Source organism: Alligator mississippiensis, chromosome 1 (assembly GCF_030867095.1).
Source record: "Alligator mississippiensis isolate rAllMis1 chromosome 1, rAllMis1, whole genome shotgun sequence".
Classification (NCBI taxonomy): Eukaryota; Metazoa; Chordata; order Crocodylia; family Alligatoridae; genus Alligator; species Alligator mississippiensis.
Genome location: NC_081824.1, coordinates 340,631,328 through 340,650,537, shown reverse-complemented (window position 1 = coordinate 340,650,537; position 19,210 = coordinate 340,631,328). Strand labels below are relative to the sequence as shown.

The following is a 19,210-nucleotide window of genomic DNA, read 5'->3' as shown; positions in this document are numbered from 1 at the left end:
CTTCTTTTACCTGGTAATGCAGTGTGATCTGCATTGTGTTCTGATTTAACTGTTTTCAGCAGAACTATTAACTACAGGCTAGGACCGATGAAGAACTTAGACACTATAATTCATAACTTTTAGGGGCTTGGGTCCAGAATTGTTTTTTTTACCATTCACATTCCATGTTTTTAAGGCAAATGAAACTCAGTTCAATAAGAATAAATACTTTTATACTCCAAAACTTTACCAGAAAGAGATGATCTTAGAATCCCAACAATTTAGATAAAATAACAAAGTAAAATTCTTTATCTTTAAAGCATCTGAGTAAACAGATAATTTATGTACATCCAATCAACAGCCCTGGATCTGTACTTTAGATTACCCTTAATAGGAATAAGTAACAGCAACAAGATTAGCCAAGATACCTGATTGTACCATGTCAGGGACAGCCAATTTCATGGACTCAGTATCATGACAATAAGCAGAGTCTGGGAATGTAGCTAGAGAGATACAATGACCAAACAAGATAAGCCAAACTAGTTTTTCAGTACTGCTTGTTACTAGTTTACTTTTTTCAAAGTATTTTAACTATGGCTTGTTTGTAACTTGTCCATTATCATAAGCACCTCACATTACGTATTGACAGGATCTATAAATGTGGCTAGATATTATGTTTTCTGTAAGCTTATAAAATTCTTCTTGAATTGTTTTCTGTTGTCTCACCTGGGCATGTAACCATACAGACTGGGCATGAAACAGACATGCAATATTTATTATTATGTTTAGTTGAGTGCTAAATTAAGGTCAGATGCCAGAAATAATTCTCACCCAACTCCCACTGACTCGTGGGTTAGAACATAAATTATCCCCATCTGTGTTTTTGCATAGAGGCCCAGAAACTCAGTCTTGACTTCAGGGTTTTTCAATTCCTTGTTGTTGTTCTTGCTGCAAAAATATTACAAATAAAAAGATGGAAGGAGTTGACCCAAGCAGGCATAAGGCCAATGTGGTGCAACATTATATTTGAGGCTTTCCAGATTCAAGTACCCTCTTAAGGTAACATTATGATGCTGGCAAGAATCATGCTCCCGTGCAGCTAGCAACTTCCCATCAATATTCTTTCAAGATGGAGTTCAGAGTTGGTGGGAGGAAAATGTGCTTAGCTAATACTGGGTTAGCAGTACTCTCTGTCTGTTGAGCACTGTTGAGAATGGAGAGACAATGCCATGACAAGATGATAATACCATTTCTGATAGAACACCTGCAAATTGGTTGAAAGGAGTATGCTGTGGAGCTAGAACCAAATACCGAATGGCTGTTTTACCAGCCTGAGAAGAGAAGCACAGCTACACCCATGTCCTTTAAAGGCCTTTGCCTCAGGATACAATTAAACCATAAATAGCATAAAAAAGCATCTCAGTAACCCAACGCTGGCTACTGTCTCAAAGGCTTTTCCCTTACCTCCCTTACCCTAGGGAAAACAGAACACACTTTTAGCTCCAGGGCTCCACTTTCTGTTCCTTATATATCCTGCCCAGCCATGCGAAAATAGATCAGTTAACCCTTTCTAGGGTGTCATTTTGCTTGTCATAAATACAGTCTCCTGTTTTCTAAAAACAACCCTTTTTCTGACAATCCTCTATGCTTGTTGCTCCTTTCCATTCAAGGAAGTAGAGAAGAACTGGTGACCTTTTATAAGAATCTTAACATCCACATTAATGGGAAGAAATAGAGGATGTTTTACATTTGTGGTGAGCTTGTTACATTTTAGGATGCAGAAAACTGTAGTATGGATCATTGACCAAGAGACACCAAAAGAAAGTACTTCTTTTCATTGCTTTGGTAGGTGATAAGCATTCTACCAGGTAGGAAATGCTTGTGGGAAGCAACTATTAGTTGACAAACTTTTTTACGGTTATAATAGTTTCATACACTTCTTTATTTTTTTATAGATTCTTCTATGTTTTCCTGTTTTTTGATGGAAAAAACTGAAAATAGGGAGGAGTATTTAACAGGTTTTTCTCCTTTAGGATTTCAGAAATGTTGTTATAAAGAATATCAAATGAAGCTGATTTCTTTGCCTGGGAGAATGAAAAAAATATGTTTTTCCTAAATTGGGATATGTTTTGAGTAGCCTATGAGGCCAGTAGCTTATTGGCCTTGAATCTTTTACTTCATTTTATCACCAGTTATGTTCTGCTGAAAACTACCCTATGTACCTGATAGGCACTTGTACAGAGAAGAATGAGAAATTAAAATCTAGCATTTCTTGTACTTTTCAAATAGAAAAGTTCTCTTAACCATTCATGATGTGGGCCTAAGATCTTTGATACACTGGCATGCATTAGTAGGCAACCGTCAGTCCTTTAGATCATGGTGTATGCAAAATAGGTTTAGTCACCAAGACCTTGGATGCATCGCCTAGACAAGAGCATAGAGGAGTGGAGGCTGCCCATGACCTACTATCCCCCTTTTAGACAATTGAGGCAGAATCCAAAAGCCAGACCAAGTCCAGACATTCAGTGCCTTGATGATTGTAGCTTCTGCCAGAGAGCAACAGATAAGAGTTGCTGCTGACTGCCTAATACTACAGTGAGGTAGAATGTGAAAGCATTATATAACTAGAAAAACAGATTTTATTCAATTCAATATGATAATGAATAACACAATCAGGATCCGCCTTTTCTTGATAGTGCATTAATTTTATTCTAGACTACTCCTACACTTTCAGTTTTCAATATGACAATGCGTAATTATGTTTCATAAGTTCTCAGAGACAAAGCTGGAGGTTTTGGCAGTTAGGTAGAGAGTAATTGGAGTTTTTGGCACCTGTGGAGGAGTGTCAGGCAGTCTAAGATTGTGGGATTAGCATATAATAGCTGGATGTTTCTTCTAAAAGACTAGAAATGATATAATCAACACTGTCGATACCCTGCTAAAGTACACAAGGCAGCTTATACCTCTCAGAGCTATTCTTCAGACTTTCTAGACTCAGGTAGTCACTCCAATTTATATTCGAGTTCACGTTCTTGAGTTTTTCTTCACAACTGTAATGTAGAGAGATTGATATTTTGTACTGATATATTAGACAATTGGTGCACAATTCTTACAGCAAAGGGTAATTTCCAATGCAAGTCTTGTAGCAGTAAAATACATATGGCCATGTTATAGCCAAAAAGGAAGTGGACACACTTGCCAATTAACTTATATTAAGTGCAATGTCCAATTTATTTTTCTTTTGATATCTGTGTGCAGTAGATTGAAAAATATTGATCTTCATGTGTGTTATTCTGTGCCCCAGAGATAACTCATCCATAAACAGAGATAAATTAGTAGTATTTCTAGAGGGAATGATTTTTGTAGATGAAGCATTTATTCAGTTGCATGGCAGTATTGTAACAAAGAGCTCTCCTGGGCCTGGAATATCGACTGCATGTCATAGTTCCCTCTTTGCTGCTCCACATAGATCCCATATCTATCTGCCTCAACTCTTCCTATATTTTTAGGTTCAATAAATTCTCTGTATATTTAAGGATAGAAAAAAATCTTTTACATGAAATTTCTGCTGATCTGCTGTGAGGAACCAAGTTGAGCTGTTTTATATCTGCAAGTACGCCTCCCTCAGGTCTTATGACAGTAGCCACTATCTTTCTGGGGGAAGAATAACTTTTACAAGTTGATGGTTTCATTGCCAGTTTCTTAGAGGTTTTGGTAAAAATGAGTCCTTGCAACTTCACTGCAATAATCCTGTTTGAAAACATTCAAAGATTATGAGCCAGATACTCTAGGCATGAGGAAAACGGCTTTAAAAAGTAACATTTTTAATAATAAATGTTGGCACTTTTTTATTTCCTCCTGTTTCTTAAGGTCTTACTGTTCTAAGTTTTAAGATTTTTCTTGTAGCAATAAGGGTTGTTATTTTTTCTGTTCTTTTTTTTTTTAATGAAAGCTGAAATTTTCCTATAATAACATTACTCCAGGTCATGGGGCTTAAAAAAAGCATTATTGTGAAGTAAGATTCATAATAAAATCATATGAATTGACAACATTGACACTGATTTCATAACTACATTCCTCCAACTTCCAAATAAAGATTATTAAGTGGAGAGAAATCCCTTCTTACTCTTTCTTTCTCTCCCTCATGCACATACACTAGTCCCCTCACATCCACATTAACTTTCCCTGAAACATACTGGCCCATACCTATATTTTATTTTGAAAATGTGTTGAGACGCAGACATTCCATAGATTTCTAGGCACTGAGTATGCCCAAGTGACTCCAAATGTGGAGGTGCTAGAAAGAGCCATTACAACACAGAAGTGCTTTTCTGTCTACCTCCATGAATTGCAGACTAGTTGAGTACAGCAAGCTCTTCAAGTCAAAACCTCTCCCAAATCAAATGGCCCTGAAGGATTCTATTTATAGTGCCATCCCACGCATCTGTTATATCACAGGGCTGCCACCTAATACTTTTTGAGCTGGACATATGGGAACACTGTCATATCATCTTTTTGTTTTCACCCACTCACTGTCACTCCTCTTTCCCTGCCCCACTCCTAAAAATCTGTATGCTAGAACAGGGGTAGCCAACCTGCGGCAAGTATGCCACAAGTGGTACAGGCAACCTCTATATATGGCACATGGCAGACAGAGGAGTGGGCAAGCAGCACAGGGGCATGGAAGCAGAAAGTAGATTAGCAGATAGGGTAAGGAAAAAAAGGAGAAAATAAAAAAACAGAGCAGCAGATCAGGTAGGGAGCACAGGGCAGGGGGAAGAAAGCAGAGTAGCAGATTGGGCAGAGGAAGGTGTTCAGAACGGCACTTAGGGATGGTGCAGGGCTAATTTTGTGGCATGCCTGCCAAAAAGATTGGCTCCCCAATGCACTAGAAAATTATGCTCTGTTTAATATGTCCCTTTTTTCCCCTCATTACTAGATGCTTATCCCAATTCTGAAGTGATCTATGTCTGGACTAATAGTACTACTACATCTGTGGTGGTGGCAGAAGACGGTTCACGACTCAACCAGTATCATCTGATTGGACAAACTGTAGGAACAGAAAACATCAGTACCAGTACAGGTGTGGAAGAATGCAACTTTCTACCACATAAATACTAACAGGAAAAGCAGCTGTACTGGGGACATGCCAGAAAGAGAAGCTCCTAGCTGCTGAGTGGGGGTGTTGGGAAAATGACTGTAGGCTCCTGGCTGCTTGCCAGGGAGATTTGGGAATTGTCTGTAGATCTTTAGCAACTACATTTTTTGAAGCTGCAAGCACTATTGTTGGCTTATCCCCTTACTAAAAGAACGACCCCATTTATTCTATCTCAATCCTAGCTTTAAAATGATTTGTTAGACAAACCCATTTGGGGGCAGAAGGAGGAGGAGGATGGCAGCTGTTTTGTTGCTGCATGTCCAGGAGAGGGGATGTGCTAACTCCAAGGAGTCCCATTTCCTCCGTAACTGGAAATGGAAGTGCCAGATGTGGTAGCACTTGGGAGACAAAGAAGCTTTAATGCCAGCCAGCAACCCACGTGAGCCCCTCCCCCTCCTTCATAAGGCTTCCATATCAGAGTAGCTGAGGGCTGTGATTGGTGAGACTACTGTGAGGCTTGAGGGGGGAGGGATGAAGCCAGACTGGACCTGCGAGTCACATGGTTTCTGCAATACACAGGCTTTAACAGGTTATATAATACACATGTCTTCAGAGTATTAATAGAATGGAGAGTAAAGTCTCCCGTGATTGGAAACAAAATATCCTGCCTTTAAACAACAGTTTTCCATGCTTCCTTCATTTACGGTGAGCTTTTATAGAACACATTTGAACAATACTCTATGTAAAAAATAGCAAATCACCAAGAGGTAATCACTGGAGACACAGACCCTTCTTGTCACTAGCTGAAAATTACATGCTCTGAGACCTAATTCAGGATCAGGAAGAGAATATACCAGATTGGCAACTATCCTCAAGAGAGACTCAGGAGAAAGAGGCTTCAAGCATGCATGTACACACACATGCATACACAAACACACGCACGCACACACACACACGTGCACACACACACATACATGCAAATACAGGTTGTTAGGATCAAGAAAGGCAGGTGTTAAATGCTTTCCTTTCAAAATCAGCCAATCAAATAGACATACTGTAGATGGGACCTACTCAGAGCTCACCTGCATTTGCTGCTAATTCTTCAAGAATCACAAAGCAAGGACAACTTTGTACAGTACAGGGCAGCTACTAAACAAGGTTTCCGTCCTTTCCTCTAGCAAGCTCTACCCTCACTTTTAATATCCATCAAACAGCTACTAGACAAAACAAAAAATCAATCAGATGTAAGGATGTCCATATAGAAAGAATGACAGTAACTTCCATAACAGCAACGAGTCTCAAGGAGGAAAGTGAACTGTCTCACATTAAAGAACAAAAACATTTGGTTTCTTACCAGTTCACCAACATAGCTGCATTGTTTTCTGCAATGAATGGTAGCTCTCCTTTTACTTTCAGTATTGCCAGGCAAAAGGTCCAGAGGAGGTACTGGGACATGTCCTAGAAATGTATCCTCCTCCTTGGATCAAAGAAACAATCCAAAACAGGTAGCAAGCACTCCAAGAATGTCAGCTCCAGGTCACTTGTCCCGCTCAGCTTTGTTTGTGAAGATGCCTTGTAACTCTTTGACCCACCAAAACAGCAGACTCATTATAGGAATCCAAAAGTTTGTGCCCGGTAGTCACCTCTCTCCTGTTTTCCAAAAGTTAGGGTAATACATGACTGCTTTCCAATTTCAAAATTGTATATTAATGTTGTCCTGTGTTACAGCTGGGCTGGCTGTTTTCTGTTTGCAGGGTAGATCACAAAGAGCAGGACACAGATTGTAACCAGGGATTAACAAAATACAAAAATCCGATTTTACGCAGGGAAAGCATCAGTCAGCAATGGATTTTCTGGACTTCATCAAGCTCGCAGTAGGCCAGTAATCAGGGTTACTTATGAATGGATGCTTAAGGCATTTCTTCCTTCTAACAGAACTGGTGATTGTGGAAATGAAAAACAAATCACTACTGTACAATCCAACTGTTACGATCTCTTCTATATTTTTGGAGACACATGGGAAACTCACAACCCCTGTAGCTCCACAAGGAAGTGTTTGTGTAGACCCAAATTTCACACACCACAATGTCTTTATTGCTATTGATTCAAAGACAGGCTTTTGAGGCAGCAATGAAGGCTGGTTGTAAACCAATCTGGCTGGATTCTGCAGATTTTTGCACCTGAGTCATACTCTTGGACCCACCAACCCTGGAAACTGTAATACTTTATTGGTGCCACATTGAACCAACACATAGATCCAGGTAGATCCAACTGATTTTTGCCCCCAAGCTCCCATGTTTCAGTGCCAAATAGAAAAGATATTTAATTATTTGTATTGCTTCAAGCATTCCTAAACACTGACATGTCTTGAAGTAATGCAAAAAGCTCAGATCTGGGACATGGATTCAGTTGATTCTTTTGTAAACAATCCATTAAATTCTTTGTGACAATCACATATAGTCACTCCATGCTTACTGCACTGAAATATCCCCAAACCCTGGATGATTTGGCTTAATGATGCTGCAAAAACCAAGGTCTGCTGCACCTGCCAATATCTGAACCCAAGATTCCAAATTCCACATCCTAAATGCAGACACATGCAGCTACTTACATTGCACCAAACAACCCTCACTTCTTACACCCCAGGGCTAAAAAGTGATGGAGGCAAGGCATGAATTCTTCTCAGATACCTAGAACAAGAGATAGAGCCCACTTTTTGCCCCACTAAATTCTACCTCTAGACTACAAAATATGGCAAACTGTGCTTAGTTCACTAAAATATCCCAATCCCCAGCACATTCTGCAATTGAAATATTGCAAAAACCCAGGCCCAAGACATAGATTCTGCCAGATCCTGCTGATTCTGCATTCAAGTCCCCAAATTCAGTAACTTGACTAGAGAACATGATTGGATTCTCCTATTGCACTACAAAATGCTGGACTTCTGTAGAGCATCACAGCACTACAAAAATGCATGAACCTGCCAGTTTTTACACTCAGTCATCCTAATTCCATTTTCTAGATACAGAAATGTCCATCTTCTCCATGCACAACTGCTCTTGGCACATGAGCACACAAAAACAGATCCAGGGCACTTATCCTGCCAGTTCCTATAGTCTTGTGCAGCAGTGCCTCAAAAAGAGATTTGACACCTGGGTCCTCATGATGAGCTGTGGCCAAAGCAATAGGTGCCCAATTATTGCTGATTTTTTCCTAGGCATCATAACTGCAGGAGAAAAAATGCTGATTTTATAAGCCAGCTTCTTCCCAATATAAGGGCAGAACAGGAGACAGTGCAAAGGTGCTTGTTGGAAAATGATCAGATGCTCAAGGTTGGCATCACTAGTGGAGGGGTTAGTGTCTTGATTCTGTATAACAAATTGTGGCAGGAATTGGCCACAAAGGGTTTTAAATGTGAGGACTAGGTCTTTGTGTTTGTAGGTTTTTTAAAAAAAGGCCAACCTTCAATTGTCCTTTTATCGTAACATAGCAACATCTATTATCTGCTGATTTCTATCTGTTTTTGACTCCACCCCTTGAACTGTGCCATCAAATTAGACATCCTATGCTGCCACACCTGAGTGGCAAAATACAGGCTTCAACATACCACTGTGCAGTTGCATCTTGAAAAATATATCTTGTATGTGGACTCTGCTTGATCCAGCATATTTTTGGCACCAATCCACAGATTAATCCTGCTAAACAGAGAGCAAGTGCAGTCCTGTCTAGAGCACAAAAAGGGCCATGATGTCTGGTGTGGGATTACTACCAATCAATGTGTATTGGAGATTATCCAGTAGGGATAAACTGCCCAATTTCACACCAGACCTTCTCCCTCTCCCCATCCCTCTTCAGCAATCCTTTTCACAAGAAAGTGACAAGCCAGAAGAAGGTTCTTCCCCCAGAACAAAGGCTGAGGCAGTCTCTACACTAGGTAAGTGCTAAACTGTTTAGGAATTTCTAAATCAAATTCAAGCCCTTAAACTTCATCTTGAAACTCACAGCCAGGGCAGGTCCTGGCAGAGTAATAGGTGCTCTGCTCACCAAAGAAGGCAACTACATTCAGCTCCACATTTAATTTTGGGTGGTTTTAAGGAATACATTTATGTAGAGATATTGAAATAGTCTTAAAGGGGCCTTCTGAGAGCTCTAGACAGCATTCTGGGAGCAGCTGATTGAAGAAAATATTCATAAAAGTCAGGTATTTTAAAAGGCACCACTCTCTCTGTGCCTACAAGGCAAGGTAGTCTTTCTAGACTGAAGGTGTTTGGCAGTTTTCACGTTGCTCCTTTCCTCAAGTCTTTGCTGACTTTCCCTATCACAACCTCCCCACACCTTCATAGGACTAGTCATAGGTAAGGTAAGGGGATACACCTTACATCTCAGAGTTTCCCTTTGATGTTTCACTATCACTGGGTAGGAACAGCACTGGCATGCAGGTGGAATGATCATATCTGCCTCAAAGTGGCCCACAGTCTCATCCATTACTTAGAGGTTTCACAAGCTGAAGACAGAATCCAGAACACTTACGTGTCAGATGCAAGGCATAGACTAGTTCTGTATTACAAATTGTTAAGAGTACAGCTATATTACTCATGAGAGTGAAGAGCTTTGGCTGACCTAGGTGTTCTGTCAGATCCTGAAATGAAAGCAGTCATACCTCTAAAATTATGGTTTTACCAATGTCATTTATTTTGCTTATAGGAGCTGGGCTAAGCTAGGTTGGCAGAAGTGTAGTTTTGCTGATATAAATTGTATCCACACTACCAGTGCTATATAGGTGTAGCACTCTATCTCCATGTATCTACACAAGCAAAACTCTCCTGATGTATAGTCCTTCCCCTAACTAATCAAGTTCACTCTCTTTTAGAAACAATCTATGCTGCCTGCCAAATTGTTTCAGTCTAATATGTCTTCTCCTTTAATGGCAGGCCTAAAGAGGATAATAATCAGTTTCTATTACTAGGAATTGTAGTTAGCCTTTTAGGTCAAGCAGTAAAGGTCTATAAAGTATTTGTCTCTTCAGAAAATACAGCATAGGATACAGGAACGTAAGAGTGGAAGTGGACGCCCATTTCATCATATATTATCCTCTGCAATAGCAGACTGCCATTTAATAGATAGTAAATACAAAGGGGTACATATGAATGAACATTTCTACCCCGGCACACACACTACATACCACAGAGATTCCCCCTTGCATCCTGTGGACAAACTTTGCATCTTTTGTGCACCCCCTCCCCCCGCCCCAGCTTCAAAAACGAAAATGTCCCAAAAGAAAAGAGAATGAGAAGACTTAATGCCTTAACAATTCCTCATCCCTGCAATGGAAGACAATTTGTTAGATAAAATATGGCAAGATGGAATATAGAGTACGTGGCCAAAAGGTGCCAGGATCTGGCAGAATTTGGGTGTCAAATGTATATTTTTGCCACGCTATCATTCCAGTACATATCAAAACTCAGGTGTTCCAAGCAATATAAGAGTTATATATTGCTCTCTAGTTAAAGCAGGCGTTATCAAAGTTCTGTTTATGGCGGGCAACTTAATGAGTGGGACATCATGCTGAGGGCCACATAACAAAATTAATCCACCTTGCAATACCTTTCTATTCAATAGATGTAACATAATATGTCTTGCATAAATAAAGTTACAATAAGGAGAATCTTGCATCATTGTTTAACTAAATTACTTTTGAAGAGGCAATGGCTATACACTCAGCTAGTTCTGCTGAAGACGGCTATACTTAAAAGTCCATTTTTGAGTGGTGTACAAATGCATCACAGGCCACACTGTGGGAACTCCTGACTTAGAGGATAACATATAAGCTTGTAGTAACTATTAGCCTGATCCAGAAGTCTCCAAATGTATGATGGCTAATTGTAAATTATGTGGGCATCAGGATAACCCAAGATTTGGATCTTTCTGGGGGAGCAGAAAAGACAACAATGTCCTCTAAGTAGATAGAGCAATTCGTTTTTCCAGAGCCCAAAATTGCCTTGATTCAGGTGCCTAGTACAGGTTCTTATGGTAGTGGTGTCACAAAACTACTCACATCTTTCTGGGGGTATGGTTTCTTTTTTGGCATTACATTGTGGAGGCATTACATTGTTGGAACTGACAGGTTCCTGGCCCTAAATCTAGACAGGTGCAGTGCCATGGACCAGAGGTCCAGAATAACTTGGTGCAGTAGGAGTGTTTGATTGTGTTCTGCATCTAGGCAATGGTGACCCGGAAATTAGGTGTAAAAATCAGCAGGATCCAACTGCATCTATGTTCCTAATGTTGGTATTCTGTGGCACAATGGACCAAGACTGCTCAAAAATGAAAAGATGAATGGTTTCCCTAAGTAGGAGGTGAAATTTCCAGACCTGAGCACAGACATCCACAGGATATATTACTTTTCATTAAAAACTGATTTCTACCCACAACTGATTGTTTTCTGCTCTTAGGTGAATATACTATTATGACAGCACATTTTCACCTGAAAAGAAAGATTGGTTATTTTGTCATCCAGACATACCTTCCATGCATTATGACCGTGATCTTATCACAAGTGTCATTTTGGCTAAACAGAGAGTCTGTCCCTGCTAGAACTGTCTTTGGTGAGTAATCTACAACTTTGTTATGTTTATTAAAAATTCGTAGCAGTCTAATAGTTTATTTTCTGCAAGAAAATAATAGCTCAATACTATTTCCTGTTCCAGGTAACATTTTATTTTCCCTAGTTCTGTGTCAATGCAAATTCATGGGTTCCTTCATGAAAAGTTGTCTAGTCCTTTAGTTCAGTTCTGATGGAGATTACACAAGAATTTAATGAGGGCAGAAGAGGTAAAGGGGCAGAAGAAATCAAATCTGTATGTTTAATTTTTTTTATGTGCCTACTATAGCAAGCTCTAAACTATTGGCTAGATAAAACAAAATAACATGGTATCTACTATCATCATCAGTGTGAGAATATTTAATGCAAACTCTAGGAACAGCATTTGAAACACTGATTTTACTTCAAAAGTTTTGGTGTGTTTGTTTTTCATGATGCTAATCTAGAAGAACCATAAAGAGGTTAATCAGTGGCAATTACCCCTATTACCATAAATACAAATTAATATAATTACTCATTTACAAAATGTATACATATTGCAGAATTTATAATAAGAAAAATCCTTCTGGGAACTCTAAATCACTTGAATAATCACCAGAAGATTGCTATTAAGAAGTAAGTAAATGTTTTACCCAAGACTGATGAAATATGAAGTACAACTGGCTGGAAAAGAAAGGGGGTACAATATCAAATTTTGTACAATGGACAGATTTCCTACTAATAGGAAGTCAAATCTTGCTTCTGGTTTTTATATAGAACTCCCTATTGAGACCTGTTGAGAATTTTGCTTAAAAATCAATGGAACACTACAGAGACCAACTACTATGAGATTAAAATACTTCTTCCCTAAGAAACAGCTTTGTAATTACAGTGGCATCTATAGAGTTTATATGGATATACTGAGGACAGAATTTGGTTTCTTGAATAAAAGTTTAAGTTCTTTTCTTGACAAGTGGAATCAGTGAGGGCACAGACAGAAGTGCAGCTCCCTGCCCACACTGTTTTCAGAATAGGAGGGAGGGAAGGGAGCAGAAGGAGATCATTCTAGAGATCCTCCAGCCAGTGCTTGAGGATGGGAGGGGGCAGGAGTGAATTGGAGTGCCCCTACCTCAGGGGACTCCAATACCCCCACCCCACCCTCCAGTGGGAGCTGAAACCCCCCCAGACTGAACTCCCCTCTGCTCCTTTTCCCCACTTCCATTCTGAAAACAGCTTGAGCCTGGCAGGCAGTACAGACAGAAGGTACATAAGATACTATGTTTTCAAATGTCTTTATCTATACCCTCATGCAATGAGGGTTCAGATTTTTGCCCAATCAGCCATTTTTAAGTGGTCTGCAGCCATGCACTTGTGTTTGGTCATGGCTATATACCATTTCTGTGGCCAGATCAGGCAAAAATTGCCACATCTGTCTGCACCCTGAGTGTTTGCCATCATGTGCATCAGGATCTGGCACCTATAGGAGTTCAAAATGAATGACTAATAATTATCTCATTCATAGTTTCTTCAGATTGTAAAATAAATATTGAAATTCTGACTTCCTACAAGAGTTATGGCTAATGATTTTGATTTATTAGCTGTCTGTAGGGTAAAATGACATCCAAATTTATTTTTACTTCCTTTGATATTCTTTCCTGTTCAGTTGTTCTACAAAGTTCACACTCTGTCTTGGTTTAAATCCAGTAGAAAAAAAATGTCAGATTTGTTAAGAAATTTACACAAAAATAGCCTAACAAGTATTAGGCAGACAAATGCATTAAAACTGGCATATATGGACAGCAGGGAGCTGAGCAGGGAGGGAGGAATCTGCATGCCATTGCTGTTGTCCCTAGCCAAGCTGGGCTTCTTGCACAGCTGCCCCCCATAGCTTCCAGCTGGAGTGGTCTGACTTCCAGATGAGACAGGCATGGGAGAAGCCCCAGAGCTGGTCCTGACCTGCTCCTGTCCCACACTGCAAGAAACAGTTGTGGTAGTACACAGGTTCCTCCTTCCAGCCTGCTTCAGCCAGCAAGAGAAACAGTGGGGAAGGGGAGCTGGGCAAGGAAGGAAGAGCTGCATGCCACTGCCACTGTCCCTAGCCAAGCCAGATACAGCTGCTCCCCACAGCTCCCAGCTTGAGTGGTCTCATACTCAATTCTAAGACAAAGCTTGATTTTTCCCATGTTGAATGGGGGAGAAAAAAACCTTGTCTTTGAATCAAGTAAATAGGGTACATAGATTTTATGGTGTATGTGTTAGTAAGAACTGCTGTAAACATCAAAGTAAATTAATAAAATAAATAGAAAAGTTTGGTTTTCCCAACTAATCTTTGTTCACAAGTTTGTTTTTAAAAAGGCTTGTATGCTCTAAGCTATCTCTCGGGGGAAGTTTCTGTTGTTCAAGAACGTACTAGGGACTTCTAAAATGGATATGCTCAAGTACTTTTTTGACCAAGGTTTAAATGACACATCACCCCAAGGCTTATAAAGAATACTAAGCTTACTTTTCTCTTTTTTTCCTTTCTAAAGGAGTAACAACAGTTCTTACCATGACCACCTTAAGTATCAGTGCCCGCAACTCCTTGCCAAAAGTGGCCTATGCAACTGCTATGGACTGGTTTATAGCTGTGTGCTATGCCTTTGTGTTTTCTGCACTGATTGAATTTGCAACAGTCAACTATTTTACCAAGAGAAGTTGGGCATGGGATGGAAAGAAGGCTTTGGAAGCTGCTAAAATCAAGGTGCTTGGTGTACCCTTTCTGACAGCCATAAGAAAAAGCCCTGGGACCCTGTTTGAAACCAATAATTGCATGTATAATGTGCACCTTCGCCATGAAAAAGATTTCTAATTAATATGTATTAAATGGTCACAGATCTTTAGATGACAATTTACAGGGTATACTGATTTCTTATGTTCAATCAGATACAAATTTTGCCATGTGTGGAAAGTGACCACTTCTCTCTCTCTTTCTCCAAGGCTAGGGACAGGCATTACACATGAACTGGCTTAAGAGAGCAACAGCTGCTTTAAACATGTAACAGAGCATAAGCTTAGTGCACATAAACCAGATTCAAAATGGCTGAAACTTGTTTAAGATAAATCTGGTTGAATGTAGTATCAGACTTAACTGATCTGGGTCAAACCAGTTTATGTAATGTCTGTCCTAGACCCCTTCCTGGTTTAAATTAAAATAGAGTCCCCCAGCATCCCAGATGCTTTGCAGCCCTGGGTGGGCTGAGTTGGGCCAGACTGGGCTGGGCTGTCTGCTCCAGGGAATAGGGCTGGCCCAGCCCCTCCACACCTTAGCCAGAGCTCCAGTGGAGACTGCAGATACAGCAGGGTCTGCCTTGCTTCCCCTTGCCCCACCTCCCCTTGTCACTTGCAGCTCAAGCAGGAATCCCCCCTCCTTCCTTCCCTCCCTCCCTCCTATCTCCCACAGCATGGACCCCAACCCCATGGACCCTAGGCATGTGGTATGCTAACTAATGCAGGGAGGTGTCTGTGTATGTCCAGTGTCTCCCGGTGTCTCCAATTTCACTGGGACACAAAGACAGAACAGTGTCCACTTCGGGCTTTTTGGAGCTAATCAACAGGTCAACTGGTAATGTCCTCTGTTTCTTCCTTGGAAAAAGTTGTTTAAGAAGAGCTTGAACTAAGAAGAGAGGCTTTTGTTTTGTTGATGGACTGATAAATGCTGTGTTATTAGCCCCCTGCTGGCTCCCTCTCCTTTCAGGTTTGCAGACAGTATGAAGAAGCAGGGAGAGGGGGATTGAAAATCTCAGTATCACCAACAGATGCATGCACTGCACTGAACACCCCCACTTCACCTCAGAGTGCTAGCCTGGGGCTGGGGGCTGGCAACACTCACACCTGTTGAGCAGCAAGTGGGGAAGAGCCTGGGACGATTCAGGTAGCATGGGGGTTTACACCCCTCCCTAATCAGGGTGTCCTGCCAGGGCCTGGATATGCCCCCCTAAGCTCAACACTGTTGAAGGGAAGGGAGGGCCTTCTCTTCTACAGTGCTCTAGTGCCCCCTGGCTTCTAGCCTGAACCACTGCAGGCATGTGCCTGCATTTCTTCAGTCCAGAGGAAATCTCTGTGCTGTTGCAACCCAGTTCAGCCGAGCTAGGTTAGACTAACCTGTGAAGAGTGAATCAATTCAGGCGCAGGCTCAGTCTGTCCCTAGCCCAAAACTTCCATTAGAATGTTAAGAGAAGCCTTCCCAAAAACTAGACAACTAGCCCCCAAATTAGAAGTGGTCAATAAAAAGAGAATTTAATGGAATAAGAAGTTACCAGATAAATGTGTTGCCCTATTCAAAGATACTTTTTCAGGCCACTTATATCATATTCTCAAGATACAACAACCCCAAGGAGCAGCTACTCAAGATGAAGCAGTTTTCCTAACAGCTGAAAAATGCCCTCTCAAAAGAGAGTGCCTTCATTGGGAATAAGCTGTATTAGTGGCACAAACCATGGTTAGATGACCTCTAAAGCTAAAGCTGATTTAACAGATCCCTTTAAAGAGTACAAGTCTTAAAATGACTGTGCTATATTATAGTGGATTTTTATCACCAAAATTAAGGATGTGAGCAGACATAACATAAAATTAGTGCCAGGTAGTGTCCATTTCTACTTTCATTGAAGTCAATGGCACAGTTCTTATTGAGTTCAGTGGGTCAGGATCCTGGCACAATGGCCAGAAATTCAAATATATATATGTAAATTGCAAATTGAAATTCAAATATCCTAATACTATTAAGTTTTACCAAATAATCCCACACTGAAAGTTTGTATTTTATCCCTTATGAGATAACTGTACAAAGAAAAAGTAGAAAGGATCACATGGTTTAATAACAAATTGCCTCCTTTGGTGTATGATGTCATATTTGTAACATGGCAGCTCTCCCAAAACACTGATATCCCAGTGCCTTTAGTTCACCTAGGCACACCCAAAGTAAACTTCACATTGATAAAGGAATCTGTGAATTTATATGGTAATCTGGATTCCAGTCCTAGTTCTTGTTCAGCATTCATTTATGTCAATGGAAGACAGTAACGGATGCATAAGAGTTCTGCTGGGAGTTGAAATAAGAACAAAAAAGGATAGTTGTTAGCATGATGGCTAATATCCTGAGAACATATTTTTATTTGTAAAAACACTATATCATGTTTCCTTATTTATGTTACAGAAGAAAGAACGTGAATTACATGCAAACAAAGCGATTAATGCCTCTAGCACTGGAAAGACGATTCCCACACCAAACATGCCAAAGGACTCAATTCCATCTGTGATCTCAAACAGTGCTTCTGCTCCAGTGAAACCTGTAGAAGAAAAGCCTCCTGAAAGCAAGAAGACTTACAACAGCATCAGTAAGATTGACAAAATGTCTCGAATTGTTTTTCCAGTATTGTTTGGAACTTTTAACTTAGTCTACTGGGCCACATATTTGAATAGGGAACCCGTTATTAAGGGGGCTGGTTCTCCAAAATAAACTGAAGGACTCTAAAACCACATGAGCCATAATAAAGCAAATGCTACCAAGGAGAATTTGAGATCCAGAAAACTTTCTATATTTGGGCAATATTCTTCAGGAAGTTTTTGCATGTGTAATAATATGTACAAATTATATTGCCTTGATTGTTTCTAGATGTAAACTCAGATGTTTCAGAGACAGTTACATTACTTACTACAGCAACAGATCTTTCTAGAAGAACAGAAGACATTGAATATGGCTTCTTTGCTGCTCAGTATCTTGCATTGATAGTTTACAAAGAAAATAAGTTCTATTTTTTAAATGTTAACATGTATTGCATATCTGTGGGTTTTATACTTCAGATATACATACTTCATACATACATAGGCTTAATGTATATTTTACAGAAGTGCTCCATTATTGTCATCGGATCAGATATTATGAATAATACAGGTTGTAAATGTAAAAAATATAATAATAATAATAAGACTACATATGTCCACCCTTCCTCATTCAGAGAACTACATTGCTCCACAAATAAGCCTGCTGGGTAAGATTTTCAACTGCTGGAAACTGGCATAGTAAGCTGAATCTTTCTGGAGCAATGCTGATTTACACCACTTAAGAATCTAGGTCACAGATTTCAAGGAGACTGCTTGAGGGGTATAAATAAAAGTGGCAGAATCTTACCCCTAGGGGAAAGAATAAGCTATTTTTATTTATTGCTGATAATTCTAATTTGTTATTCCAAAATTAGACATCAATTGCATGAAAATATCTTTAAAAATAGATTCGGAACATGTTTGTGCTGATAAAACTTTAATAACAGCAATGTGCATTTTCACTAGAGTACAATAACTGGAATTTGAATATCCTCCCATGGAGAAGATGTTATATGAGATGATATACATAATAAATAATTATCATAATTATGGATTAATTATTTCTTATTCCCAAAAATGAAAAACAATCAATACTAAAATAGATGACAAAAAAAGGAAGTTATGCTTCATGATAGAGAGGTTTTTCAGCATGAATATTGCCATTTAGGTCTTTGCACTGTTCATATGAAAGTTTTATAAACCAGCTTGCTGCTGCCAGCGTGTTTTGCTTTGATAATGACTGAGAAAGTATAATCTGAGTTTTCAACTTTTTCCTTAGAAGTCTTTCATTGCTCCGGTAGCTTTTGTAATTACTCTCAATGTTTAAATAAAAAATACATTCAACACATGGTTGCAAAATGTCATCCTTTACTAAGTTACCATTTAAAGGGAAAAAATGTGCTGTGCATATTTTTTTAAGATTTAAACCAATTAAAGGCCTATCCTGGCAAACATTTACCCAGGTATAACTTAATGCCCATGAGTACTTTCATGGATGCTCATACAAGTACAACTAATGCTCATGAGTAATTTCCATGGGACTACTTATGCAAACAGAGTTACTTAAACCAATAAGCATTTGAAGAGATGGGTTTTACTCTGTATTGGACACTACCTCTCTGGTGTGAATCTTTGTGTGCTGGGGTGGGGGTAGCTATGAACTTGCATCATTAAATCTCTACTCTGTACTTCTTCCTACTTTATTTATTTTTAAGTTTGTGCTGCACAGAGAGAAAGGGTGCAGGGTAGGGAATGAGGCAGTTTTTCTTCCTCCTCTCCATTTCACCATCCTGGAAATCTTGGGGGGAAAAAAAGATATATTGCTGTTGCTCCTGCTTTCCCATCTTTCCTGTAGAGCAGCAGTTCCCAACCTTGGAGTTGCAATCCCACTGAGGTTGCAATGATACAAAATGGGATGGCAAAGATGCTCATCAGTGTTGACTGATTATGATGAATATGCTTCCTGTTTATAAATATGCAACTCTCACACAAGGCAGTTATTAGTCCATGCATGACAGTTGCAATGCTGACGCAAGGTGCTTGTACATTACTGGAAGTTAACATCACGTTGGGGTCACGATGCATCGTTTTGGGGTCACAGACAATGTTCCCTCTAAGGAGTGGCATTCTGTGAGCGTGCTGCTTTGGTTCCGCCTCCCCTTTTCAGTGCGGCGTGGGACACTTACAAAAGGTAA

At 39.8% G+C, this 19,210-nt stretch overlaps 1 protein-coding gene across 4 annotated transcripts in view; it reads left to right on the top strand.

The window, feature by feature from the left end:
* The window catches only part of GABRA5 (gamma-aminobutyric acid type A receptor subunit alpha5), a 93,475-nt gene extending 75,114 nt beyond the window's left edge, over window positions 1-18,361 (top strand). For 3 of the 4 annotated variants that reach the window (XM_019485117.2, XM_059720966.1, XM_014600316.3), the window contains exons 7-10: window positions 4,919-5,062; window positions 11,530-11,682; window positions 14,186-14,397; window positions 16,849-18,361. In XM_019485117.2, the coding sequence (XP_019340662.1) occupies window positions 4,919-5,062; window positions 11,530-11,682; window positions 14,186-14,397; window positions 16,849-17,151 (812 nt within the window). In that variant the 3' untranslated portion in view covers window positions 17,152-18,361. The remainder of the gene's footprint in view (window positions 1-4,918; window positions 5,063-11,529; window positions 11,683-14,185; window positions 14,398-16,848) is intronic. The other variant, XM_059720967.1, reaches the window with a different exon arrangement.
* The last annotated feature ends 849 nt before the right edge of the window (window positions 18,362-19,210 follow it).